Raw genomic sequence first — 27,940 nt, forward strand, 5'->3', positions numbered from 1 at the left:
CACACACACCAATTAACATCAAAGAGAACTCAGGCTTTTCTATTAATAGCAGGACTTGGATTTGAATGTGGAACTTTGCAGCAGAAGCTCATTGCCGAGCTGCTCCCATTTAGCCTGTTGAAGTGGCAGATCGAGGGTCTGGAAATGGGTGTCAGTCCTCCTCTTCTCAGGCATATTGTGTCAGTATTCAGTCAACACGTTTAGACTTCAAGCCATGAGTCTCGCTGCCTCTCTGATCCATGTGTACGTTGGATGAAGTAAGGGTTTGGTGTCATGCATAAATTAGCCATCAGAGGTAATGGCTGCACCGAACAAGTCTTTGGAAGGCTTTTTTGAAGTCCTCATTGAAGATTGTGTAGATGAGTGGGTTGATCAGAGAGTTAAGGTATCCCAACCATGTGAGAAAGTCAGCCATCTCCACTGAAGTACTACACGAACTGCAAGTGTTGACAATCACCTCCTTGACAAAAAATGGCAGCCAACAGATGACAAAGGCCCCGATGATCAACCCCAGTGTGGATGCTGCTTTGCGTTCCCGTGCGCCTGAGATCCGGGGTCCCTGGTACAACTGGCTGCGTCGAGACTCACTCCGAGAGTCGTGCCGGCGAGACTTGTACTGGAAAGTTTTCGAGGCACGTGCACGCTCACGAGGAGGTTCCTCATTCGAGGGATCTGAGACAGACTTCTCTTGGGGGCTAATGGGCTCAGGACTTCGAGGCCCTCCATCGACGTCGCCATCTCCTGTTGGATAGGACGGGATCATGCTCCCATTGGTCATACAGGAGTGACGGCTGGCCCTGCTAGCCTCCCGGCGCATGTAGAGCGTCTGAGCAGCCTTGTAGATCTTATAGTAGAGAATGAGGATGAGCAGCAGGGGGATGTAAAACGCTCCAAATGTGGAATACAAGGTGAAAGTGATGTGATGGTGGGTGATGATGCACTGGTCCTCGTGGTCCGAGTCTCCGCTGTAGTGCCGATACACCATCGGAGGAAGCGAGATGAGGATGGACAGGAGCCACACCAGCGCCACCATCACTCCGGCTCTGGCCCCCGTGCGTTTGCGAGAGTATTCCACCGCATCGGTGATGGCCCTGTAACGGTCGATGGCGATCGCAGCAAGGTGCAAGATGGAGCAGGTGCAACAGGTGATGTCCACGCTTAACCAGATGGTGCACACCGCCTGGCCCATGACCCAGGTCTCTTTCTGGATGTACATGATGCTGAAGGGCATGACTAGCACGGCCACCAGAAGGTCGGTCGCTGCTAATGAGCAGATGAGGTAGTTGGCCGGGTGGTGCAACTTGCGAGTGACTGCGATGGCCGTGATCACGAGGCAGTTAAAGAACGTGGTCACGACGGTCACCACAGACAATGTTACGGTGAGCAGGACTTTACTGGGAGGGGGTTTGGGGGTCTCAAGTGAGTCGTAGCTGCAGTTGCTTGTGTTGAACACCCCGTCAGTGCAATTGGAGAAATCCATTCTGCAAGAGAAATGGAAAAAGAGCTGGGTCAAAAGAAGCTTTGGGTAGATATATTTTCTAAAACACTATCATCTATCATCTATTCTGGAACTGTTGTTTACAGTGCTTGTTTTAATATGACTGAAGAGTAAGTAGGTTGCTGTAAAATTAATTTCCTGCAATAATTGTCAGATTCGCTCACCTCTTATTTTTCTTTTAAACATTCGTAGCCAATGACTTGACTTTCTGCCCTCCATGCATAAAAGGTATCAATGTGAAAGAAATGTTTCCATTCAAAGAAGTACTTTTAAAGATGATGTTCAAGGTCTAGCAACATTACATGATCTGAAAATCTTGCCACTCACAAAAGTTTGCAAAAAAAAAAAAATTAAAAGCAAATAAATGGAAAGTAAATTTAAATGCTAAAATATCCAAACCTGTCTAGGCTCTAAGGTCTCGCATCCGATTGGTTCAGTGTGCAGCTGAGGGTCTGCTCTGGTCTGTCCTGCCTGCCAGCTCGGCCATCACATCACCTCCGTCACTCATCGACTCCTGGGAGAGAGGAAGAGGAGGAGGAGGAGGAGGAGGGAAATGAGGAGGGAGAGATAGAAAAAAAGAAAGTGAGAGAGGAGTAGGAAAGGTACAGGCAGGAGATTAAAGAGCGAGTTGAAAAAAAAAATAAAGAAGCAAGAAAGTAAAGACACAGTCAAGGACGACTCCACTTACGCAACGTTAAAAATCACTGCAGCTGCAGTGAATAGATCTTCAACAGCTAATGGTTCTATGTCAGTTTGCAATTAAATACATTTAAAATGTACGAATTGCTCCCTGAGCGTGGCTCTTCTTTTCAGCCAATCAACCAAGCTCTACAATGTGACTCCTCCACTTCTAATTATTGTAACCACAGTAATTCAGTCAATTACATTGGTCATTACTGTGATTGAATTGAGGGGTTTTTGATTTTTTTTTTTTTAATAAAATGACAAGAGTGTTCTTATTTTGATGAGAAAAAAAATGATGGATATATATAATAAAAGCCAAATTGAATTATGAACATGAGAACTTTAATCCATAGATGACCAAACTAATTTGTTTAAACTAATATGTTTGATGTTGATGCAGCTTCAAAAATGGAAAATGTCACTAGTAGCTGGTATGTAACATTCTGTTTACGTTGCTGACGCCAATTTAGCTGAAGCTTCTGTGATGAAATCAAAATGCTGAGATATGAATGTCATTGCAAGCGCTCCTTCACTCCCTGCACCGCTCTGTATCCCGAAGATACGAGTGGAAGCTGTTGCTATAGAAACACAAGAAGTACAGTACTTTTACTTCATGTGGTGATCTCGCGGAGACAGCCAAACTCTGACTGTCGAGTCTCTACGGAGATTGTTCGATTCCCAGGAGGTAGGTCTGGTCCTGTGTGGGTGGGTGGGCGTGCCGGGTGTCAAGGCTACATGCCAACTCGCTGAGATATGAGAGAGTTTCGGTGTGCCAGAGCCCAACACACGGAAAACTGTCTGCTTAGTTTACTACCAAGAACATGAGCGAAACAACGGGATGGTTCATGGATGGATGGGGTATCTGCAAACAGATAATATAAAAAAATATAAATAATATACAATAGTAAGTTTTAGATTCTTATGTTTCCTGTGATTATATATTGGAAAAATAATTCAATGTTTTTCCAAGAAAGATGGGTCCAGACCTCTTCACGCCTCATCAGGATTTTCTCATGTGTTCAAGCACAGAGAAACCTAACTGGAATGATACTGCACCACACACTGAAGAGGTAGCAAGCAAGCAGTGTGAAATGTAGGTGATATCACTGTTATATTTATAAAATATGTAGGTGAATTTTTCCAAGAGAAGTGCAAAGACGATGACGAATACTGATCCACTACTTTATTCAGGGTGTGGGCACCGGCCATCTTTCAGCCAGACTGAGTCACCTGGCTGATCTCTGCCTTCTGTAAACACTGTAGAGAACACAGATCCCACGAGTTTATTCAAGACACTGACACAAACAGACCCCGAACTAATATTTTAAAGTAAGTTCAGTGTACACAGAATTTGTGGGTGATATAACTTTTCCTAGTGGACTGTTGACAATGATGGACCTCCAGTTGTAAACAGCATTTCTGGGATGTCAGGACAGGTTCTATAATTGATTTTCAGGCTCAATACAAGAAAATTACTTTCGAAAGGGAAGTTTCTCCAAAAGCTTTAATAAAACTGGCTCTTTGAGAAAAGCTATTATGTTACACCGGCAGAAAAATACATTTATTAAACACATCTAATCCTGAACAAATTGCTTTGCTGCTGTGATGCAAACCTATACTTTTTTGTCTTCATCCTGTGATTTAAGTTTTAAAATATGATAAAACTGGCTTCTTCTGCATTACATTGTAATTCTGCATGCATTCCAGTTTACTCTGGGAAGAGTTTTAAAGAAAAACCAAACAGCGGCTTTATATGCAGATTACGTCGTGCATACAGATAAATGATTAATTTCCACTGCACTTCTGCAGTAACCCAAGTTCCCACATTCATGAAACATGAGCTGTGCATCTGCAAATAGTTTTTTTTAATGCTTGTGCACAAACAACATATAAATCATCGGGGGGTGAGGAGTATGTCTGAACGCTGAAGGCATGCATGTGTGACAGACATAGATGTCAACAGTGCCAGCCAGTCATTACGTGCAACAAAGAAATCATCCGCTTTTGTCTTGAGATGTTCTAAAACACAGGCTTTCTGTTCAAGGCCATCTGAAGATAAGCTCCAATGTGCGAGCTCAAATCTGCTCGACTCTGATCTGCTTTTTTCTTAAAAATCCCAGTGCCTTCGCAAGAATTCAGAAAACTGGAAAAAAACGACTTCATTCACTGACTGATAGCCTCATTGTAGCCTCATTGTTTCAAAATTATACAGTAACTTTTCAGTTTTTGTGTTTCTTTACAGTGTTGCTGCGTAGTTGTCACTATTCACTAATTATCTGTTTGCTATGAAATGGCTGTGATAAGATAAACGCAGCACCAGCACTGCTCAATACTGTAACTTTTAATGGGCTCCATATTAGCAGATTTACTTCACACTGAATAACTGTATACATATTTGAAATTGAAAGAAAATTGAGTTGCGAGGTTATTATGTGACTGTAATATCAAGCTGCAGCAATATTGTATGATAATGCATCTGCGGTCCACAAGCAACATTCAGAATCTGCTGATTACAAAGCAGCTGACGAAGCAGAAATGCGTTAAAATACTTTGTTACCATGCAGTTCAGTTTAATCAAGTCCTAAGCATTCACAGCTCAAACACACATGCAATCATGAAAGCTTCCACAGACGAGCACTTCAGTGTAATTGTATATAGACATTCACTTCGCAATAATTTCCACAGGGCTGGCAAAAAAAAAAAGCGTCAACCCTCTGACATTTCATCTTTTATTTTTTTTTTTTTCCGCACTCGTGGTCTCCTTGGAGAAGAACAAGGAGGTTACATTTGTCACGCAGACTACAATTTCTAAAACACAAACCGTTTGGCCCAGGCAGGACATCAAGCTGCCAAGTGTTGTTGTGAGGGAGGAGAGTTGTGAAGAAACGGATTGTGTGACTGACATCTCTGGGAAGATGCAAAATAAATGACTAACAGCGGCACCATACAAGGGCACAGCGAACCCCATTCAGCTCCCGTCCTATCTGTCTGTTTATCAGGTTTCATCTGCTGTATCTGTGTTTGGTTGCGGGGCGGTGGGAACTGACAGCATTGGCCAGCATGAAATGCAGCAAGGAGCGTGGCCTGAGGTGATGAAATAGTGATTTATGTGTTGTGGTTTGTTTTTAAGTTATAGAAACAGCATGCAAGAGGGAGACATTAATTTCGTCTTTCTGGGACCAAAATGCACTTTTTCGTAACAGAGTGCATTTCATTTCCAGGAAATAGCACAGAAAGGGAACAGTGCCTGCTGAATGCTTGTGCCAATTTCCCTGTAATATTTCAGCCCTGTTTCATGCAATTCTTATTAATTTTTAATCACAGTTCGACAGCTTAGTGTAATTTATGTAGATTAAAGACTGTCGCTCCCTATTGAGGATTTATACAAAGGTGTTACAGATAAAACCATTTAATGGTGTGTTAATTACCGATGTGTGGCTAATTTCTAAATTGTACTCAGAGTAACCCGCTTTACACAAAAGCATGGCGTCCTCGTTATTCTGCGAGGGCTAAATTATGTTCATGTCCATTTTGCAGCAGTCCCTGTTGTCACTGGCTGCCCTGCCTCTTTTGTTTTGAGCCTCGCTGTATCATTTCATATGTCTCACAGCTTGAATTTCTTTGCACAAGCCAGTGCACACTATGTCACCATCATCTGTGTCTACCTGCTCCATGTAGATAGAAGTATTAGCTGGAAAGATGCACCCTGAGGTCTGAATTTGATGGAACTGGCTTAAGCACTCAGCAGAGCAGCAGAGCGCATTTTTGTTGATATTGCTGTTGTTTTCATGTTGTATAGAGAAGTTACAAGATGATGAACATGGAAAAAATCCTTTCTGATGTGATCAAGAAACAAATCAAACAGAAGTACTTACAGGTATAAATGTGGTCGAGCTTACCGAGTTAAAATAATAATGAAAACATTACCCTCAACGGTTGTTTTTTTATGTACAATTCTGGCCTGTGGCAACATGTCGTGCTTTAATATTTCAACCGTTCATATTCTCAGTGTGTTCAAGTCTGTTTGTCTTCCCCTTAAAGACCTATACTAGTAACCTATGCAGTATGTGTAGTTTATGTGAAACTGTACACTCCAGCTGAAAATTATGATTTGATTTTGTATGGGCATAAGCTTCTCTGTTGTGCCAAATGAAACTGATTATGATTTATCACTGTACCCACGACATGCTGCGATCTGCTTAGCAGCAAGCAAACATTTTACCCTCACAGCTGATGAGCTATAACATGGCAAACTGGAAAGGGTGAGGATTTCAGTGAGTGTGATGAGAGGAAAACTGAATATTGGATAGTTGTGGAGTGTGACAGCAATGACTGACGGGTGGATATCCCTGAGCTCAGTGGTGGACACCAGAAGTAAGGGATCAAGTCAAGCTGAAGAAGCTTGTCCTATCAAGTGTTGTTAGCTGGTGGGACTTCTGAAGCAGCTAACAGATAACAACATTGTGAAAAGTCCTCATTCCTTCTGCCATGTCTTCTGTGGAGGAAGCAGAAGCTGAGGCGTCAGAGGTGGACTCTTCCAGCATCCAAGCCAAACTCACTACGGCAGGGCACCGGGGGTGGATGAGATTTATCCCGAGCACCTTAAGTCTCTGGATATGCAGGGACTGATACATCTCTGCAACATCACCTGGAGGTTGGGGACAGGACTCTGCCCCGTCTGGATCGACAGAGAGACCCTGCCCCAAGTGGTGGAGTTCAGGTATCTCGGGGAAAGGCAAAGTTCTCAATTTACCAGCCAATCTATGATCCTACCCTCACCTATGGTCATAAGCTCTGGGTCATGACCGAAAGGACAAAATCCCGGATACAACTGGCTGAAATAAGCTACCTCCGGAGGATGGCTGGCCACTCTATAAGAGATAGGGTGAGGAGCTTGGTCACCAGGGAGGAGCTCGGAGCAGAGCCACTACTCCTCCACATCAAGAGAAGCCAGCTGAGGTGGCTCGGACATCTGTTTCAGATGCCTTCTGGACGCCTCCCTAGGGAGCTGTTCCAGGCATATCCCGCTGGGAGGAGACCCCGCGAAAGACTTACAACACGCTGGAGACACTATGTGACTCTCGGCTGACCTGGGAATGCCTCAGGATCCCCCCAGAAGAGTTAGAGAAGTCTCTGGGGACAAGGAAATTTGGGCATCCCTGTGTAGACTGCTGCCCCTGCAACCTAGCTCCGGATAAGGTGGATGGATGGATGGATGGCAATTATCAGCATTTCACACTTAACATTTCACAATGATTTTGTATTGTGGATGGAAATCAAAGTACACACACACACACACACACACACACACACACACACACACACACACACACAGGAAGAGAATATAGGTACAAACTCCACAAAGAAGGGAATAAGCCCACCCCAGAGTCAAACCAGGGACATTCTTGCACGGTGGAAACAGCGCTAACCACGATACCACTGTGCACTGCTCCACAATGACCAAACAAATCCAGTACACAGTTCATGGAGGGTTGATATTCCTTTAAGTACACCAAAAGCACACTTGTTTAAGGCCAATAAGAAAATAAAGGCTAAACACTGTGAAAAAGGCAATGATTTCCACAGAGCAATATATATATATATATATATATCACAGCTACTGTCTTGTCACCACAACCTTAACCTGTCAATAACAAGCTTACCAACCCATACTCACCAGTGTGACTATTCTAGTTTACCTTCTCATGAGACATTTAGACATTTTTGTGTGCGTTACAGACAATCCCCAAACAGAGCAAGTATTAAGATCCACCTAAGCATTACAACTTTGATTTTGCTAAAGCAGTAAAATGCCAGTCAGTGCAGAGTTTAAAATTATTAGATAACAGAGAGCACTGTCTGATAGTGACAGTTTCTTTGAAAGACTGAATAAGGGCATTCCCTTTCAACCCACTGAGTGCCTTTGAAGACGTCCTGACTGGTACATTTGATCTGCAGTCTTTCGTGTGAAACTGCTGAATCAAAGCACATTGTTTTTGAACACATGAATCCACTGTTTACTTTTATTACACCCCCGAAAGCATTTTCCCATTTCTGACATCGTGGAACACAGTTCTCCACATCTGGTATATGCGCAATATGAGTGAGTGCAAAAATGCACAGTGGTTGAAGGCACTGGCACACAGTTTTCATGAAAATGTGTTTTCCTGTCAACCTCATCTGAAACAGCCCTGAAAACACAAGAGCCCAGTCCCACCAGATACATCCCTGAATACTTGTCCAAATCGCAATGAAAGCAATCATACTATGTAATACACTCTACAGTGGACACTCTGACAGTTACTCAGCTAAAACTAATGCTGTTACATTCAGCAATAAGTACAAGTCCAATCAAGGTTCCGAAGTTACAACTATTGATGAAATGAGATGTTTATTGAAGACTGCAGTTTGTGTTTCTATCAAACTGAGCAACAGCCACCTGATTGCAGCTTTCATTATTCAGTCTTTTTCATATATTAGAGTGTGCAAAGAATTGGAGAAATTAGAGAAGCACCTCTGTGCATTATGTGAAAGCATCCCTACACACTTCTGTTATTTGTGCTAAAAGCATAAAAAAGTGGCTATTAAATTATTCAGATCTGTGGTGGTCAATTAACTGTCCATGCATCCATTCTTTAATACCACTTTATTCATGCAGTCCAATCGTGGGGATTGATTTTTTTTTTTTTTTTTTAAATCTTACACACACATTGGTTTATTTTAGATCTGTGATGCATGGAACTTTGTGCATTTCACTATTGTGCTTATTTTCACACAAGCATTTTCAAAATAAGAAATCTTACACTGAATGATTTTCTTATTCAAGCAAAAAGATGTGTGAAATAATTCGATGTTAAAACTCACTTATTGTATTTTATCATGATTTAATGCTCCATTAAAGCACTTATTTAACTGATGCACACAGTAAGTCAGATTCTATTAAAAATACATTTGGCAAGGGTTTCCTTAATAGTCTATACAGCAACTTTCAGACATTAATTACTTTGGCTATAAACTGCAATACATGAGCACAAAAACACAACTTCACTGTGTGTAATGCATACCTTTGATTCAGTGCCATATGTTTCATTAAAAGTCAACTTAACAAATGAAGATTAATGGAGGAATCGAGGAGAACGGGGAACTGTTCATCCAATTTATCACTGCAGAAAACGTAACCATAACAAACTACATTTAAAATTAATACTAATTCTGGATCAGTGGGAGTGAGGGAGATATCAAATGTGGTAGAAACAGAGTTTCAGAGAGCAAAATACTTTACAAAAGTTCATTTAGAACAAGAGGCATGCCAAACACCTTCATTTATTTTCCTTTTCAAACTGAAAAAAACACCTTATCTGTTGTAACCAGATGGAGTTTTAATCACGTCATTACCTCTTGGTTAAATCTCCTGTGCCAATGCAGCAGTCACACAAACAACCCAGCAGATCAAAATCATTTAACTCAAAAGTATTTTCAGTAAAGTTTGGATTATTAAAAGTTAGACTTTGTTTTTTAAACAGAATAACTGTTCTGTTTTGTTTTTCGTAGAATGGCAAAAGCAATATTTCTTGATTTTTTTTATCTTAAACTATTATATAACTATAGATAAGCTGCTGGAAATGTGAATTTCTCTTGGAGATCAATAAAGTATCTATCTATCTATCTAGTTTTTCTTTTTCTACATTTTCTTTTTCAACATTACTTCAAATGAAGCATTTTAGCTAAGTGAAAATAATTGACTAATTTAATGAGAACCTGAATATATGATGAAGACATAAAAGAAGGAAAACTTTCTTCATTGTAATATTTCGTCTTAGTCATGAAAATAAAGTCAATGCTGGATGTGTACTATCACTAGCCATAAGGTAAAAAATATTTTTTAGCATTGTAGGTTGAACAGATTTAAAGCCTTCATATAGTAGTTACTGTATTGATAAGAGATTATTCTTTTTTATTCTATTCCACTCGATTGGATTGAAATATAAGATTTTCTTAAAATGCTGATTCCATTGAAGTGCTATTAAATTTAAATGCAACCTTTCCTATTCCCTCAAAGAAGCTGAGAAATATTTGTTTTTTTTCCCCAAAATTAAGTTATATGTACCAAATATTAAATGTCTTTTTTGTAGACACAATCCATTTCATTACCACAGCATATTGTCAGTTTTTGAACACACACAAAGCAGTGTTGATACAATTTAAGAAAAATTATACAGAAGGATGAACAATATCACATTTTATTCCTATGTAATAATAATGTTATATATGTTTTTAATTTTAAATTCAATTTTGAGATAAAGTGTCTTGTAAGACAGCCATTCTCAGAGATAAATTATCAAGCATCTGACACTTGTGCTGTCCTAATAAATACAGACTCTGTTTTCCTTCTGCCATCAAGGGAATCAGGAAGGAAAAGAAGCTGTTTTCTTTCCACAATGTAGAGTTAAAAAGCCACATGGTGTCTACTCAATAGTAAAAACAGAATCGCTGCTTAATTTCAGATTAATACTGGCATCTCCGCCATCTTGCTTAGGGTTACCTAAGCAAGATGGCGATTTGACCCATCTAAGATGGCGATTTGAAACCCAGCACAGCCAATCCTGTCCTGTTTTCTCTGACACCACGCCCTTACGCAAGTTAAGCCCCTCCCACAAGAATGTGCGAGGAACGCCCCTCGACCAATCACGGTTAGAGCCTCATGGGCTCTTCTGATTGGTCAAAGATACCTGGAGCTGTCGAGATTCCTTTTCAGCTCAGAACAGAGACAGATGGAAACGCTGCGCCCTCGCGGTAGTGCAATTATGCTACACTCCTAAAGGATTATCAATGGATACTCTAACATTTAATCCAAAGAAAACACAGAAAAAATAGCATTGACTAGCAAAATCCTGCCTACAGCACCTTTTAATTTTAATTTAATTAAGTTGTTTAAATTTCTTTAATCAATTGGTCATTATGCCCACTAATGGTTTTGATCAAGTGGAATTGTGTTGTCTTCATCTATCAGGAATTTAACTTCCACTTGATGTTGAATTAAAAAGATTATAAAATGTCAGCTGAAGGAGACAAGCAGGTTAAATGAGCATAATGGTCTATTCAATTCAATTCAATTCAATTCGATTTTACTTCTATAGCATCACATGGAAGACGGTAATTTCAAAGAGCCCAAACATCCACATGAGCAAGCAGACGACGGTGGAAAGGAGAAACTCCCTGAGCAGGAAGAAACCTGCAGAGCCAGGCTCAGAGGTGGAGACTTTCTGCTGTTCTGGTTGGCTTTATTGGAGAGAAGGATGGAGAAGGATAGGATGGACAGATTGTGGGGAGAGATTGAAACCTAGATTAAGGTTTAACTTTTTCTGATTCCTATAATCTCTGAAGAGGTGATTTATGTTATATTGAACCAAGTTCAAATCCAGTACTTGTGATATTTTTAAATTGTCTCTGTTAAAGTGAGACTAAGCAACACTGAAGGAAACACAAAGAAATATTTCCAAAGTATCAAAACCAAAAATTGGAAGACCCCCGATCACATTTCAGGACACCAATCAAAGCTCCTTCTCTAAAACTAAATTCAGAAAAAGGCTCAAGGAAGCGACTGATGAAAACGGTTTGCATGTAAAACAATGCCAAATCATGTATTCAGTATGTGTAGCTATCATGATATATTCAGTATTGAATTTTCTCAACTACCAAAGCGATTCACAACATGTTCTGCTGTTGAGAGACTCCTCCATGTTTAATAGTGCGGCGTCTGATGGACAGAGGTGGAGCAGAACGTTTTGGCTGCACTTTCTCTGCCCTCCAGCCAAACGCATTCAAAGAGCAGCATCTCCGAATGTCCGACCAAGGGCAAAACTTTTTTTAATTGTCATCTGTTAGTCCAGCGATAAAGAGTGACCATTATATTATGTTTAACTAAGTGTAGGATTGATTAGATTAGACAGCATGAAATTTCATGTGCACTGTTCACCCTCAGGCTGACTTTGGCAGCTTGATGCTTTGTGTGTGTGTATGTGTGTGTGTGTGTTTTTTTTTTTTTAAATGTGGTGCAACTGTGTAGCCAAACATTGATGAGCTGCAGTAAATCCACACTCTGATAGGGATATCGCTGACTTTCTAATGAAACTGAAACCGAAAATAAAGATTTCTATTCCACAGAAATAAACCAATATGAACAAATGGGCTTCCCATACAAATATCTTAAAAGAAACATAACATGAAGGAACCTTTAGAAGTCTGAGTGTGTGAACCACCGGAAAAGAACATCAATATTCAACTTTCAGCAAAAGATCACTCCGTGACCTGAATAATATATTTAAAAAAAAAAGGCTAATTTAATATGATACCGCTCTGCCATCCATTTTTTCAGCCATGCTTTGTGATATTAATGATGCTAAACCAATAAAAATGTCACAGCTTATCAAGGTAGTCATCGTCTTCTTTTCATAGCACCGTCCAGGCACACTGCCTCACAGTAACTTGGAAGTACCTTAAATGAATATCAAAATTGTGTTTCAGATCAATAAAAAAACAAAAGAAGCAAGACCAGTGTTAAAGCCTTATATACATTGCATTTAAAAAGCAATAAAAGACTGACTGTTGAATTTAATAAGCTGTGCATTTGAACGCACTTATTTTCAGGGTGACTGTAGGCGGATTTAGTGTTTGTCTTGATGTGATGATTGAAATCTGAGGGTGAGTTCAGAGGGTAAATGTTAAAATCACAAGTGTCTAAAAACACACAATGAAGAAAACAAGTGCAGAAAGACTGTGAGACAATAATTTGCCCTTCATGCAGCAGTTACTGCATCAACAATACCTCAAATGGCCGTCCAGGCTTTCATGGAAGTGACGGTGATTTTGTTGTTGTGGCGTTCAACAACAGTTCCAAACATCTCGGCGATCAAGCAGTTGCTACCTTGAAGACCTTTTGAGCTTTTAAGTCAGCTGTGACGAATGAGTGGCTGGCAGCTTCATTGTTAAAGTGAGTCTGAACACAAAGTCAAACCGCAGCATATGACCTTGTCCTGATAACAGAGCACCAAAACACCACTCAGTGCAGTTACTGCACTTTGATTTTGCAGTGCATCTCGTTGCAGATATGGCTAATCTAAAGATGTCGTAGGAAAATCAAGTGGTGAAACAACAAAAAATGTATCAAGATTGAGGAGCAGATAGAGCAATGGAGCACGTTTGAATGATGAGAAAGCAGGAGTGTGACAAAAAAAAAAAAAAAAACGCAGATACTGTAATTAGCATTTGTATAGCAGCACCCCGATGTGACAATCCTGCAACGCTTAGCGATAACTAATCTCGTACGGCGGCTCCGAGCATCTGCAGTGAGTGCACAGGCAGAGCACGTGCAAGTTAGCAGATAGGTGGGTAGGACATAGGCCCAGGCAGATAGGGCATGTTTGCACCATCTCCCTCTTTTGGTACGACGCAGGGCCGCAGCTTATCGAACAAGTTTTGCATATACTGACGCTTTTCAGATACAAGTAACCTTTTATCTTGGATATGAGCGCAAAACATATATATATATGATGCAGTCAAGCACGTCTGCATCATAAATCTTTACCTATATTTAGAATAAACACAATTATCTCCTGACATAATCCGCCGCATGAAATTTATTTAAGTGCACCTCATTCGTAGTTCCTCAACCCAGCAGGAGCTAATATTATCAGCTTGTGTTCCTTTGTCTCCACTAGAGTTACCTTGTAATGGAAATGGATTGAGCATAAGCAGAGAAGCGAATGGGTGAACTAATGGGAAAACCAATAATTGTGCGGAAATGCAATTTTTATGATAGATCTGGTCCATATTCACAACCGCAGGAAAGCATTGATACTCTAATAAAAATAATCTAAAGTTTTGCTGACAAGTGACAGTGAAAACCGATGACAGGTTTTCAAATGCACACATTAAAGGAGACTGATAACAGAAGTTATTGCATTTGCATCACACAGCTATATCATATTAATACAGCCGATTGAGTTCAATAAAGCAGAATCTGAATGCATCGGGTATGATAAGGAAATTAATTTCTGAACAAATAAGAGTTCCTGGAGAAAAATATTAAATATGCAAAATGCATATTACTTTGTAATTAACATTTCTTTTCCCAGTGAAACCATGCTTATAATTTAGGCTCCAGCTCGGAAATTAAATACCATATGTCCTCCTATTCTGCAGTATCCCTGCCTTCATTTGCTGCATACTGTAGGTTGTGTGTGACACAACAGAACATAGCATGAATATTGCACGAAATGTGGCAAGGCTGATGAAATGGGGCTACGTGGATTTTGATGTCTAGGAATTCACTTGTTTGGAGTTGGAACACGTCCAAGTGCCTTATATATAAATCTGAGATTCTCCTGTCTGAATTGATGTATACCATCACTATGTATTTATATGATTAATGCATTGTTTCATGGTGTTTGAGGCAGAACTTTGTGTTTACCCCTCAATCAGGGAGTTTCTGTTACAAAGGATTTTTTTTTTTTGCTCATTGAATATAGATCAACGATTCTTAAATGCATTTAAAGGGCAAACAACAATACCAACACAACCCCCATAACGTCGTCTTGTCATAACAGTATCCATACATTTGACTAAACCACTATTTTTTGAATATTGAGCCCTAATTGGCTGCACGATGGAACAGTGATTAGCGCTCTCGCCTCACAGCAGAAAGGTCCGGGTTAAAATATCAGCCGGGGCTTTACGTGTGTGGATTCTTCCAGGCACTCTGACTTTTCTCCCACAGAGCAAACACATGCATGTGAGGTTAATTGCTGACCCTGAAATTGCCCTCAGGTGTGACTGAGAGTATGTGTGAGGCTGTTTCTCTCTCTTGGCGTTTGAGCTGTCCGGGGTGTTTCCCGTCTTCATCCATAGTTTGCTGAATAGATGGATCAAGCTTGATTTTCTTTATTATGCAATTTTTGGTGCAGGAAAAGGAGAAACGTATAAAAAAGAACAGAGCCACTGACTTGTTTTGTCAAAGGTAAAGTCTGAATTAAGATTTATTGCAAAGTAAGCAAAAATTCTAAACGTCTTGTCTTCTGCAAATATTTCAATATCCTAATAGAATAGCTGTTGCACGGGGGATACGTCTTACTCATCTGTTGATACAGGGAAGCAAAGCTCCAGAAAAGGGAAGTGTAATTGCATTATTTAATTTGATATCCTGCTGACTCAAGCTGCATGTTCTTCACAGCTGGAAACAGACGAATGATTACAACCGTCAAGGTGAGAGAAAACGCTCTGAGTGCAGCAGCACTCCGCTTCACAGGAGAACGACAGCTGCAGGGGTTGATGAATTACAAATTACCAATTGATATACTTCATCAGAAGATGTTCAAATTTCTTGCTTTCAAATCGGATTCTTCAGTATTAGACTCATGAAGAAACTCCCTCCTTCTCTCATGTCTAACTCTCCTGATTGCATTGCCCCTTGAAAGTGGTGAATTTCTAGGTGGGAAATCATTGCTTTTGTGGAATATCAGAGCTCACTGTAACAGCCTCTGGACAAAACATGACGCAACAACATACACCATATTACTTGTTTTGTAGTTGTTGTTCTTCAAAAAGCTTCACTGTAACAAGAAAATGCGAACAAAGATCAAATGGAAAACTGAATCTGTGCCGTACATGACACAGATCCGGAGAGTACAATATAGAAAATAAAAATAAAGATGTGCACTTATGCATGATATTGATTGCTCCTTTGTTTTCCTTTTACAGATACTGACCTCAATTGTTTTCAGAACTGCAAAATCATTTCAGTTTAGTAAATGATATGAGGGCTGTACATTCACCAGCATCTGGGAATACGGTCACTGTGCGCTGAATTCTGATTCAACGCCACATAATGCATGGAAATAAGAAAGGCAGTATATTACAAAGGTCTGTAACTAATTTGACAAGACTCACAACATAAAAAACAGAATATATTCACCTATCGAGCAATATCCAGCTGATGATTTAAAATGACATTGTTTTTAGAAGGTGTATTGACTTTTCATTTTCTTCCTTTTTACATTAGGAGTTCTCAGAGTGGATTATTTTTCTTCTGTTGCTGTCCTGTCTCAGTGCATCCATTAATCTTGTCTTCTTCTCTTGTCTGGCAGCTCCATCTTCAGCATCCTTGTCCGACATATTGATCATCTCGACTACATACATGAACTATATCAACCTCGTCTCTCAATTTCCCATCAAACCTTCCAACATGATCTGTTCCTCTGCTCAGTCTGAATCCTGAAAACGTCCTCCTCAGCTCTGAAACCTCCAGTGCATTTTTGTCAGAGTCACCATCTGTAAACCATACAACACAGGTGGTTTAAGTTCCAACCTGTAGCTGATGAACGTCTCCATCCAGTTCACTCTGCTTTTACTCTTCTTCACCTTCCACCGGTCAGGATGGTTGATCCAAAATGATTGAACTCTTCTTTTTTACCTCTCCTTACACTGATGAGGGGGATTAAAAGTGCCAAGGTTGCAATCCTTCAAGATAGTCACGGACTAATAGTGGCATATCCAGCTCTAAAAACCTAAATCAGTCAATATGAGTCGCGATCGGTCTTTGAAAATTTAATTTAAGTTTAACTACGGTGCTTGGCAAAGTTGCAAAATGTGCCTCAAGTCATCTGTGAAATAAAGCTACGTCAGTTCCTTCTGTATCTCCTATCAATGCCTCCGACTTTGTAATGCAGAGATGAGATCAGGACTCTGTGTTAACGACACCATGGCCAATTATTCTTTATGGCCCCGGATCGCTGTTCACAGCCATTGTAATACTGCAGATTAAGATTAAGATTTTCCCTGCAGGTGCCCTTCTACGTAATTCTGAATTCTGGAGAAGAAATTCTGATAATAGAATAAGTGGAGGATAAATTTTATATTTATCTGAATAAACTGTATTTTTTAAATTTCTTGGAAATACGAGCAGGGTAAATTAAAACATAATAATGCATAAGGTGTATTTCTAACACTAATCAGCAATTTAAAGGATGAATTGAATTCAGAAATCAGATTATCTGAAATCACTTCCTTTCTGGATGTGCTGTAGCCTCACTGTGAATGGACATCAGGAATGTAATGTATTTCACTGCTTCAGCAATCTCAAGGTACTTTTCCACCGTCAGTCACATACATCCACTCACACACTCACACAGCGATGGTGATGGCTGCAATACAAGGTTCTCCATTCCCACTGGGTGCAAATCGGGGTTCACTGTCTTATTCAAGGACGAATCAAGAATAGAAATGGTGAAATGTGCAATTTGACTGCCAACCTTGGGATTAGACTTGCTCTATCAATTGAACCATAGTAGGAAATCAACTGTATACACAGATACACAACTGTGAACGTCTCTATATGTATATAACTTTTCAGACAAATATTATTTCACCTGTGTGGAATCTTCAACAAAGATCTTCATCTCACCTTGAGTAACAATTTCACAACGTAAAGCTTGTGCTTCCTATTGTTATACTAAAAGGGCTTGAATGCGTGAAGCAGGTTCTCCACAACACTGGCAAGAAATATTCTGACATTCAAGAGTGAAGACAAACAGGATGAACTGGGACTGCTCAGGTATCTGCTTTCATTTTATATTTTGATATGTGTAATCATTTGTTTTAATTATCGTCATTATTGCTAAAACGTAATTCATCTCTGCAGTACTTTTCAAACATGAGGCTAAAACTGCACCAGCATCTTAGATCACTATTAATTTCCTGCTGGCGGGCCACTTCCAGCCCACAAACCCTTATTCTGCCTCTGATTTCATATGAAAAACAATGTACAATTGTGCATGTATGTATTTTATATAACAAATCTTTCATGTTCAACAGAAATCAAACAGACAAACGTTCAGTCCATAAATATACTGGCAAATGAAGAAATACGTTTTGTTAATCTGATTTTTATAATTGTTAGCCAAATTCAAGGCCAAAAAAAAAGTCTTCCTTGCAAATAAGGGAGTGAAAAGTGCCATCAGAACAACAGAATAACATCCAGAGGCTTTGCTATCAAGGCAGTGGATTTCCAGACCACTTTTTGTCACCTGCAATTATTGTCATCAGAATGAGTTTATACTCTATCAGCACTCCTTTCCCCCCATGTGGAGTGATATAAATGGGTCTAAAAGCTCAGGGAACAGCATCAGATAGAGGTACCAAATTTGTGCCTCTTTTAAACACACAAAGAGAGAGAGAGAGAGAGAGAGACAGAGAGAGAGAGACGACAGTATATTATCTTCCAGGGACACTTGCATTATTTTCTCGACTTTCTCTCACCTCAACCATTACTGCTATTTGTATGAAGTTCACCCAAATGCCAACCTGAGCCTAACCCGAACCTGTGTCACCTTAAGAAAACAACCTCTGAGCCAACCTCTCCAACACACGGCATGAACCCTCATTGTCATTTCTGATCACACTTCACAGTCAAAATAGACAGAGAAGTGCTGCACACAAGAAGCAGTAACACTCATCGCTATGGCACAGCTCACAAACACACACCGTCATCGACAAATACTCATGTAATATTATCCCGCCTGCATCTACAAACCTCCTACACATACAAAGTTAACAGCTTTGAAAGTAGCTGGTGAGGGCTGCTGGGGTCACGGCAAATCCTCATGGGATGAGTAATGGGCAAGAGCTGCACAATCAGATGTGGGTTTTTTTCAAACAATCTCATACATGTGAATCAGTTGAGGAACTAGAATTGTGTGCATCTCTTTTGCAACATCAGATCGAGAACTCCTCATTCATCAAGCATTCAGAAAAAAAAAAAAAAAACAGAACGACAAGCAAATGGACTTAATGGACCTTTTAAGTGGAAGTTTTTACAATCCAAACTGAAAATAAATATGGGGAAAAGTCAGTGTCAGGTTTGTATTCCAACCTGTGGTTGTCTTAATGAGCATCACTCATTGTTTTTAAAAAGTAAATGACTTTCAATGCCGGCCTCTGACCTGACCTCAGCACCTGCATGGACCCCTAATTCAATAAGGTGATTATCAAGCATATTAACTACACATGTTTTTTTTTTTTATCAGCTCAAGACAGGACTACATCCATGCACCTCCCATTTGGCTTCTCCCAGTCTTCATCAGCCACATGCCACTGGTGTGAAATGCTGCGCTGTTGTGTTTAGCCTTTTTTATTGCTTCACTGTACATTGTACTGTCTCAATTTACTCAAGTTACTGTGTTGCTTTTAAGTTATTGCCCTGTGTCTCATCGTGAAGTACTTTAGTCACCCCCACTGGGCTGTGAAAAGCAATACATAAATAAACTTTGATTGATTGATTAGCTTAGATCGTTGACCTTTTCCCACACAATCAGGAAATCAATCAATCCTTATTTATATGGCACCTTTCACACAGTTAAAAGCAACACACAATGCTTTACAGCACTTTCAAATATACAGAAATAAACCACAAAATAAGCGAAAATGTTTGTACCTGTGAAAAAGGAACTGCTCACCTCAACATTAGCATAAATATAAAAGGACACAGCAGAGCGAAAGTCATCTTTGTGTTTATGAAACACAAGGTTGAATCTGACTGGATGAAATAAGGCTGGCTTTGTGTTATCCGATCAAGCGACAAAGGCAGCAATTCTAATATCAGCTTTCGTAGACGTCAAGCTTGCAATAAAGTTATGGGATTAGTGATTTGTTGCAGATTCTATTTTATTGGCTATTTTACATGAAGGCATATGCTGTATGTAGGCAGTGCCCTGCAGCTAATTCCATCGGACAAATTGATTTTTTTTTTTTTTTTTTTTTTTTTTTGCCAGCCTAGCAACAGATTCAAACATGGTGATGTTAGTTGGCCGCCTAGTCTGTAGTTCAAAACCTGCAGAGAGATGCAGCCTTTCTGTAGTGCTACACAGCCTGAGCAGCTCTTCGCAGCGATGTGTTTTTATGAAGCATATCAGCACTTGATGGACGAGGAATGATCGGCAGAATGCAAATGAGAGAGAAGGACATAAATCACTGTCAGCTGTGTGGACACGCGAAAATATTTCCAGGCAACAGTTGACACTTGTTGATAAAAACATGACCACTTATTTTACAGTCATCACCGCGACTGCGCCCTCAACGCAAGCGCTAATTTGTAAACAAAACAGTGACCCGCTGATAAAAACACCAAAGTTGTTTTCTTGCCAGACTCGACGTACTGCTTCACACCACGAAACTGACTAATCTTTCAGAGAATCACTTCTGATACAGGGAAGAGACGTGCATCGTCTCACCGACGGAGGCTGCCCATCTGAAAATACTTCTATAATTCCAGGCAGCATGGAAAAATACAAAACAACATCTTCCCATTTGGAGGACTTTGGAGGCAAGCTGAACAAACACACTGATAGCTGATTTTGGGAGTGACACAAAACTATTATATATATATTATTGGTGCCAATTTATCCATTTGGAAATGCAGAAATAGACGGAATATATGGGGGGGGAAAAAAGACCATTTACAATATCTTTTTCCCTCGCAGGGTACTGGAACCTGTCCCAGCTGATACAGAGCGAAAGACCAATGACTAATCAGTCCATCACAAGGCCGATCACAGCTTTACACGTGGAACTCGTGATCACCGGCGAGTCTGACAAATACATGCAGGCAGAGGAAGAACATGCAAATTCCACACAGAAGGAATACAACCAGTATTCACTTCTATGGAGACCTCTAGTGGTCAAAGCTGTAAAATTAAAATGGATAAAACAGTAACATATGGCAACATATCTCAGATTAGGAATTCCCAATGTAAATAAACTGTTTAGTTCTAAAAAACTACACAAGTGGCTCAGTGGACATGCAGGCTGCCACACTGGTCCCTCTCTCCAACCTGGCAAACAGCCTCAACCCCGGCGAGAGCATTACGCCCTCCAACACCAAGATGAGTGAGATGCTCTTTACTCAGTGTAATGGACATTAAAACCTCTAGGTGATGCTAGTGGGGATTTAGCTTCTCTCTTCCATTAAGACTCAATTATATGTAAGACGCCATGGGGAGAGGCTATCTTCACTCTATTACATGGTAGCCAGATGATGGATTGTTTCTTCGGGTCCACTACATGAGTCCACACAGGTAAGTCCGTCTCGAATCGTCACTTTTGGAAACTCGGTAACCGTGTAATCCCTAAATTCATTCCACTGATGCCATCCAATAGTTTCTTCCTCACTCCGTCTCCTCTTCCATTACCCTGTTTACTTCTCTCTCTCACACACACACACTCGTAGACACACACGCACAAATGAAAACCCCTTGGTTGCGCTGCTATATTTGTTCTTTGCGAGTCTTGGATTTTAAGAGCTTTCAAATGTCTTCAAAGGTCCACCCAGAAAACAGGAAAACAACGAGAGCTGTCTAGCATTTGGTTCCTTTTCTGGCAGCTAATGCTGGCATGGAAAGCCCTCATTTGAATGCTCATCTGCCATGGACTGTTGACAATTAATTAAACACTGATTCCTGAATGCGAGAGGGTTTCTTTAAGATGGCTTTTGTGCAATTTCACCACAACAGTTTAGGTGTGCAAAAAGGTCTTATTTTCATGATCTGACATCAAGAGGTGAGATGTATCCTGACAGATCTTAATTGAGGCTCTTGTGTGGCATGTCAATAAATGGCTGTGCATGAGACGTGCCTGGTTAGCAGCGAGAGGAAACTGTCAAGACACTCACTTTATGAAGTCGGTCTTAATCTGACATTTGCACAAATAATTTGGCTCTTATACAAAAAGAACAAATTACATCTTTTTCACATAAGGGTGTCTGGCACAACACAACAACACAGCCAGAGCATGGACAGAATAAAGGTATAAAAAGACTTTTGACTTTCAAACAAAGTGACATTTTAAAGGACTAAACTTTTACATTACCACCGATATCCCATGATGCTTTCAGTGAAACTAATTTACCTGTGATGTAACAGAGAAGGAATGCTGGATGAATGTCATTGTAAAAAATAATCAAAGTTATCCTCCACATCATCAATTTGGCTGAACCACTGCATTTTGTTTGCCAGTTTCCTGACAGATGTTTCTTGGCAGATGTAATTCATCAAAGTATGGAAAAAGTTCTTATCGCGGCGTTCCAAACTCAAGGTGAGTCGGTAGAAACAGAACGATTTCCTCTGTTGCTCACCCCTTCGGAATAATAAAAATAATAAGCACAAGCGTGCACATTTGTCAGCATTGCTTCCTGAAATTGCAGTTTCCTCTCATATCTGAGGTCAGTGATGTGCAAATGTTAATGTCACATTCAGATTTACATAACGTAGCAAAGGTTGCTTTTACCACTCCTCACTTGGACTAGCCTAATGCACTCTGGGGGAATTAGTGGAATGGAGAGCTTCTGTGAATGCTTGTCACGTGTTTCTGTTTTTACTGTTGCACCCCTGCGTTTTTATGTTTCCCATTTGCAGTTACCAAATGGTCTTTTATTCGGCTTATGTTTTATGTTTAGATTGTTTTATTGCTTCAGTGTACCTTTTTTTTTCCCCACTAAAATTATGCTTTTGAGTGCAGGCAGAACGTGAGATCCAAAATTTGACTCATCCTGCAAAATTTATTTAACAGCTCCGAAGTGATGTTTCTTCTGAGATCGAGTGAGTGTGTCGCTAACGTGTCGTGCTTGAGGACACACCTCAGGACCCCAACAAGGTTGAACCGAGCTCCTATTATTGTTGGTTCAGTTAGTGTGACTGTATTCCCCAAAACCCCCAAAAGAGGACCCCCTATACCTAACCTCTTGGAGAAGTTGCACAAACAAGTAAAGATACTCAAAGATGCCAAAGCAGCTTCATAAATCATACATTTATTAAAAGCATTCTTTTTCTATTTCAAGTCAAAAAAATGTTCTGAAGAAAATGTAAATAATACCTCACTACATGCTTAAAATTCTAGATTCCAAATGTCACCCATTATTGAAGAAACATTTCCTTTAAACAGTCTGTCTTCACCATCAGTGTCTTAATCAAGTTTTTTTTCTTTCAAACAGAGAGATACAGGATGGAAAATAAGTTTGGTGGGCGGGTCCCCTACTACTACTTCCGGGTTTCAGAGTCAATCATATGTGAGTTTCCAAGGATACTCGCAAATAGTGCCTCAAAATATTTCATAGATAAACAAAAGAAAAAGAGAGGCCATCCATTCTTGTTTTATTTAGGCTAATATACAAATATAAATAAAAAAAAATTGAGAGGCAGTACATTCTTCATTTTTTTCCCTTCAGTCCTTGTCTTTCCATGCATATTTTGCCGAAGAGCTGATTTATCCCACCTTTGCAACTGACACACAGGTACCAGCTTTGCAGACCCTACACGCTGCTTCCCGCCGGTCACAGCCACGTTGAAAATGGGGCGATTTTTTTCCTGCAGAATGCAGAATTTTGAGGACGCTGTCGAAGGGGTAACAGAGCAATATATTATGAGAAAATTGCTTAACGGGACTTTAATGTTGTGTGACTACATTAGTGAGAGAGATGTTAGGGTCAGCCACACCCCTCTATGTTCAAACTACTCCAAAAACTGTCTTCTGGTATATGAAACATAAAAGAACAAGTGCAACGGCTGTAAAGCTATTGAGCAGTGAAGATGAGGCTTGCATCTCTCTAAAATATCGTGGTGTCAGTGGCCGACTGGCTGGAACATCAAAGTGGAAATTGGTAAGTTGCATGTTTCTGCTGTTCATCACAAGATTCTCCCTCATGCGTCCTTGAGGAAGACACTTTTTCACATCCGCTCTTTAAGAAGTGCTGTGTCTTATTTGAGTATTCTGGAAGCGTAATTATATGCTGAACAGCACTCAGCTGTCAACAGCTTGGTTTATAGACTAGAGAACAAAACTGCAGTCAGTGTACTTTTGCTAGACCTAAAAAGTCCGATGATTTATGACTGGGAACACTCCTCAGGCCTGATTTACTAAAATCCTGCATAACGCATGCTAAATTGCACACCATAATTGACATCACGCACAAACAGTTGTATTCAAATGAGGGTTTTGCATGCTTTAAACCGTGTTTACAGGAGAGCAATCTGTTGGAAACAGCATTGCGTCTGTGTTCATTTGCTTGTGTTTACCATGGACAGGGAGAGCTGAGCTCCCATGAGCACAATACGAAATGTGATACAATAGAGCAATTGTTACAGGAATAAATCTTAATTTTGCAAAAAAATAAAAATAAAAATAAAATCAAAATCATGGCTAAATAGCTAATTAGTTACCTCTCAATACAATAACAATCTCTCAGCTGAAAACTTAAAACTTAAAACTTTTCAAATGCATAGTGAACGAAGAGAAGCAACCATTGGCAAGACATGCATTTTCAAAGGTAGTAAATCAGATTGCACATTGTGAATTAATCTATTAGCATAAACTCCCAGTATTTTGGAACAGATGCCCAATATTCCATATTCATGAAGGCAAACGTGCTGAATGGATAGTGTGTGTAATTTAGTGCGTCTATCAGATGCAATCACTGTAAACAGTTAAAACAGCTTCCACACATCTGTGCAGACAATATCACATTTGTGTCTGTTTTTTCCACACGTAAACATGTTAGTAGAACAGGCCCACGCAGTGAAACGGGACTGGGTATTCGTTTCTGTGCAACAACATGCCATGAAGTACTTCTGCTAAACATGTTTTATTTAATTGAACGGATGATAGTCTTTGGAAAAGCAGCCACAGTTTGACTTCAGGCTTTGGGGACTTCCTGTGTGTACAGTCGGGGGTTTCTGTTCTGGCTTCCTCCCACCATCCAAAGACATGCACGTAAGGTTAATTGGCTCACGGGACAGAAGCAGTTGCTCGCACTTTCCATTATGAAGTAATATGTGACAGGGAGTTCTAACAGCTGTTAATCTTACAGGGACAGTGCCACAGACTGGCACATGACATTGTCTTATTCGCTGTATTTGCATTGGAATAGACAGCATCTTTCACTTCCTCTTTTGGCAGGTGCTATAGGATGAGCTACGCTGAACAGAAGCCATTCGATGGCCTTAAACCATCACCTGCTACAAAGCCGTCCTTGATTTGACTCCGGCACTCATCACTGTTCTCCATTATTTTTCATTCCAAGGTAACTCCCTCCCTGTAATTAAGCATTAGGATTAAATGTATCTCCCTGGCCAAAGGGAGCCCAGAGCGGAGACCTTTTTTAATATTTCAAGTCATTAAACGAGCCGGTCATTGAAACTGTCCTTGTGTGTCCAAGCATGGCTAATCTAGTGCCCTGAAAATTACATTTATATTTACATCCAGGGCCAAAGTTGATGTCAAGCTCTGAAGATGTAGGTTTCTAATGCAGCGAGGATGGAAAGTAAAAGTGTGGAGTCAGTCTAATATCCGAGTCGCCAGGACACATACAGTACAACATGGAAGCATATGCTGCCAACACAATGCTGTTGGTTCAGTTTTGGTGGCCATTAGTACTTGTTATTCTCCTCCAGTCTTCCCACATCGCCTGTCACTCTCGCATTGTAATAAAAACAAAATGTCCCTTGAAAGTTCTTGGAAAAAAAACACACTAAAAGGAGAAGATTGAATGCACATTTTATCCTTCTAATTTATGTATACAAGAACAGGCTGGCAGGTGTGTCACTTTAATTTCCCTCTCGCTTCTGTCAATCAGACTGTTGCACTTGAATTTCAGCTGTTGTGTCTGTTAAACGGTGGATACATTTCATAGTGTCACAAGCCATAAAAGGTAACTCCGTTTACGATCATCGCCACATCACTCATTATTTAAAAAGTCGTGTCCGAAATCATGACTGAGTTAACGTGGTTCATCTGTTGGAAGGCAGTGTGCAGGCTTTGCCTGTAGAGTACACTTAAATATTCATCTGTTCGTCCAATAACTGGAAGGTCAAATGAGACAGCAACATACTGTGCAATACAGAAAGATTTGTCGAGCAGCTACAGTCTCTATAAGCACGATGAGAAAACCTTAAACAATGGCTTGAAGGTCAACAATGTTCATGTATGTGAAAGTACTGAACCGAAAGCTTTCTCTCTCTGCTGTTCACTGGAACTGCAGTCTTTCCCAAGCATCAGCTGTGTTGTTTGACCTTAACCATCTATTCATCGTCTTCGCCTGCTTCATTCGGGCCAGGGTCGCCAGCAGCTGGAACCGATCGAAACCTTCCATTGGGGTAAATGCTGTAAACACCCTGGGTTAAGTCTATAAAAACAATTCCATGAAAAGAGACTTTCACCCACTCATGAGGAAGCCGGGGAGTCAGTTCCCGCTCAAGCAAAAGGAGAACATGCAAACTTTAGGTCCTCAAGAGACTGGGACCAGGAGTCATCTTGCGTGAGGGAGAAGTACTAAAAACTGTATCAGGATGCTGCTCTGCATAACTACTTCATTTCCAGTGACCTTGGTCTTTTTGTCACATTTTGGACCGAGCAGCTGCAATGCGAGCCGACTGAATGAAGCCAGATCAGTTGATCCTGCTGTTGGATGAGCATGACGCTGTTTATGTTCATCTTGCATCTTGCCAAAATGCCCCCTTTTGGTGTTCTTGTCTGGCAACAGATTTGCTTGGCCGTGCACGCAGCGGGATGTGGCCGCTCGCATCCTCCTCATGATTTACATGACAAAACCTGGGAAGCTCTCAACCCTTACGAGTACCGCCGAGCAAACGAAACCTGGAGGGTAGATGCTGCAATCCACATGCATTGACACACACACACACACACACACACACACACACACACACACACACACACACACACACACACACACACACACACACACCTTGATTACATTTGATCTCCCATGAGTTGTTCCAAGGGAGCAACATTAAGCAACTGTACCTGCTTGTGGTTAGTAAAACTGATTAGTTTTGATTGATTTCCAGGAAGAATTTGGGAACCTTATGGCTCACTTTTAATAAAATATCACTGTGTGCAAATGCAATACCCTATGTGGACATCCTGGGCATTCACAGGCATGCAAGCAATCTCAAGAGAGCTTTTTCTTTTAGATGAGTCCCTCAAAGGAAGGCAAATCTTATCGTTAATCCCATTCCATGAGCCATTTCTATCAAGAGTCCAGTCGAAGTAATACATTGCAAGCAGCAGGTATGTGCAATCATCTCTTACATAATAATAATAAAAAAAAACACTGATCGGGATGTGCAGAAGTCAGTGTCTTGAATCTAAGAAGGACAAAAATAATAATATAAGCTTCAGAATCTCAAGGAAATCAATGAAAGTTTAAAAAAGTGGAGATGTACTGAGTTCCACTCGGTTATCATGTCAAAATGTATGAAATTTGATGCATGGAAATAGTTATGCTTAGCAGAATTGTGGAGGGAAAGTGGGCGCTCTCGAAAGAACTACACAGAGGAGGCAAAATATTCTGGGGAAAAAAAGAAGCCAATTAAAAGGAGCAGCAAATTAATTAAGCCAAGATATTCTACCAGAAAATTCCTTCTGTCTGCAAAGTATTTCCCAATTTGACTCTATGGATTCACAAACTGCAGAGCAGCCTGCTTGTCCCTAAACGTCAAATCTGCAGGGAAGGAAAAAAAATAATAAAATGAAATAAAAAAATAAATAAATAAAAATGAAAACTACTCACCCACTCGTGAATAAATGGCAGAAGAGATCAGATCAAACATTTGGAGCTACATTCCCCGTTAACGTCCATTCACAGCTCACCGACGTTCACGCCGACTGTCGCTCAGTGTGCCGACGGAGGGAGGCGCGCGG

The 27,940-nt window shown here is 40.4% G+C and overlaps 1 protein-coding gene across 1 annotated transcript; it reads right to left on the reverse strand.

Moving 5' to 3' along the window:
• LOC115403723 (5-hydroxytryptamine receptor 1F-like) lies at positions 1-27,929 on the reverse strand. Its single transcript, XM_030112712.1, has 3 exons — positions 27,810-27,929; positions 1,898-2,012; positions 1-1,481 (listed from the first exon to the last, which is right to left on the reverse strand). The coding sequence occupies exon 3, from the start codon at positions 1,478-1,480 to the stop codon at positions 290-292; it is 1,191 nt and encodes a 396-aa protein (XP_029968572.1). The 5' UTR covers position 1,481; positions 1,898-2,012; positions 27,810-27,929; the 3' UTR covers positions 1-289.
• Positions 27,930-27,940: the final 11 nt, after the last annotated feature.

Source organism: Salarias fasciatus, chromosome 16, assembly GCF_902148845.1.
Source record: "Salarias fasciatus chromosome 16, fSalaFa1.1, whole genome shotgun sequence".
Taxonomy (NCBI): Eukaryota; Metazoa; Chordata; class Actinopteri; order Blenniiformes; family Blenniidae; genus Salarias; species Salarias fasciatus.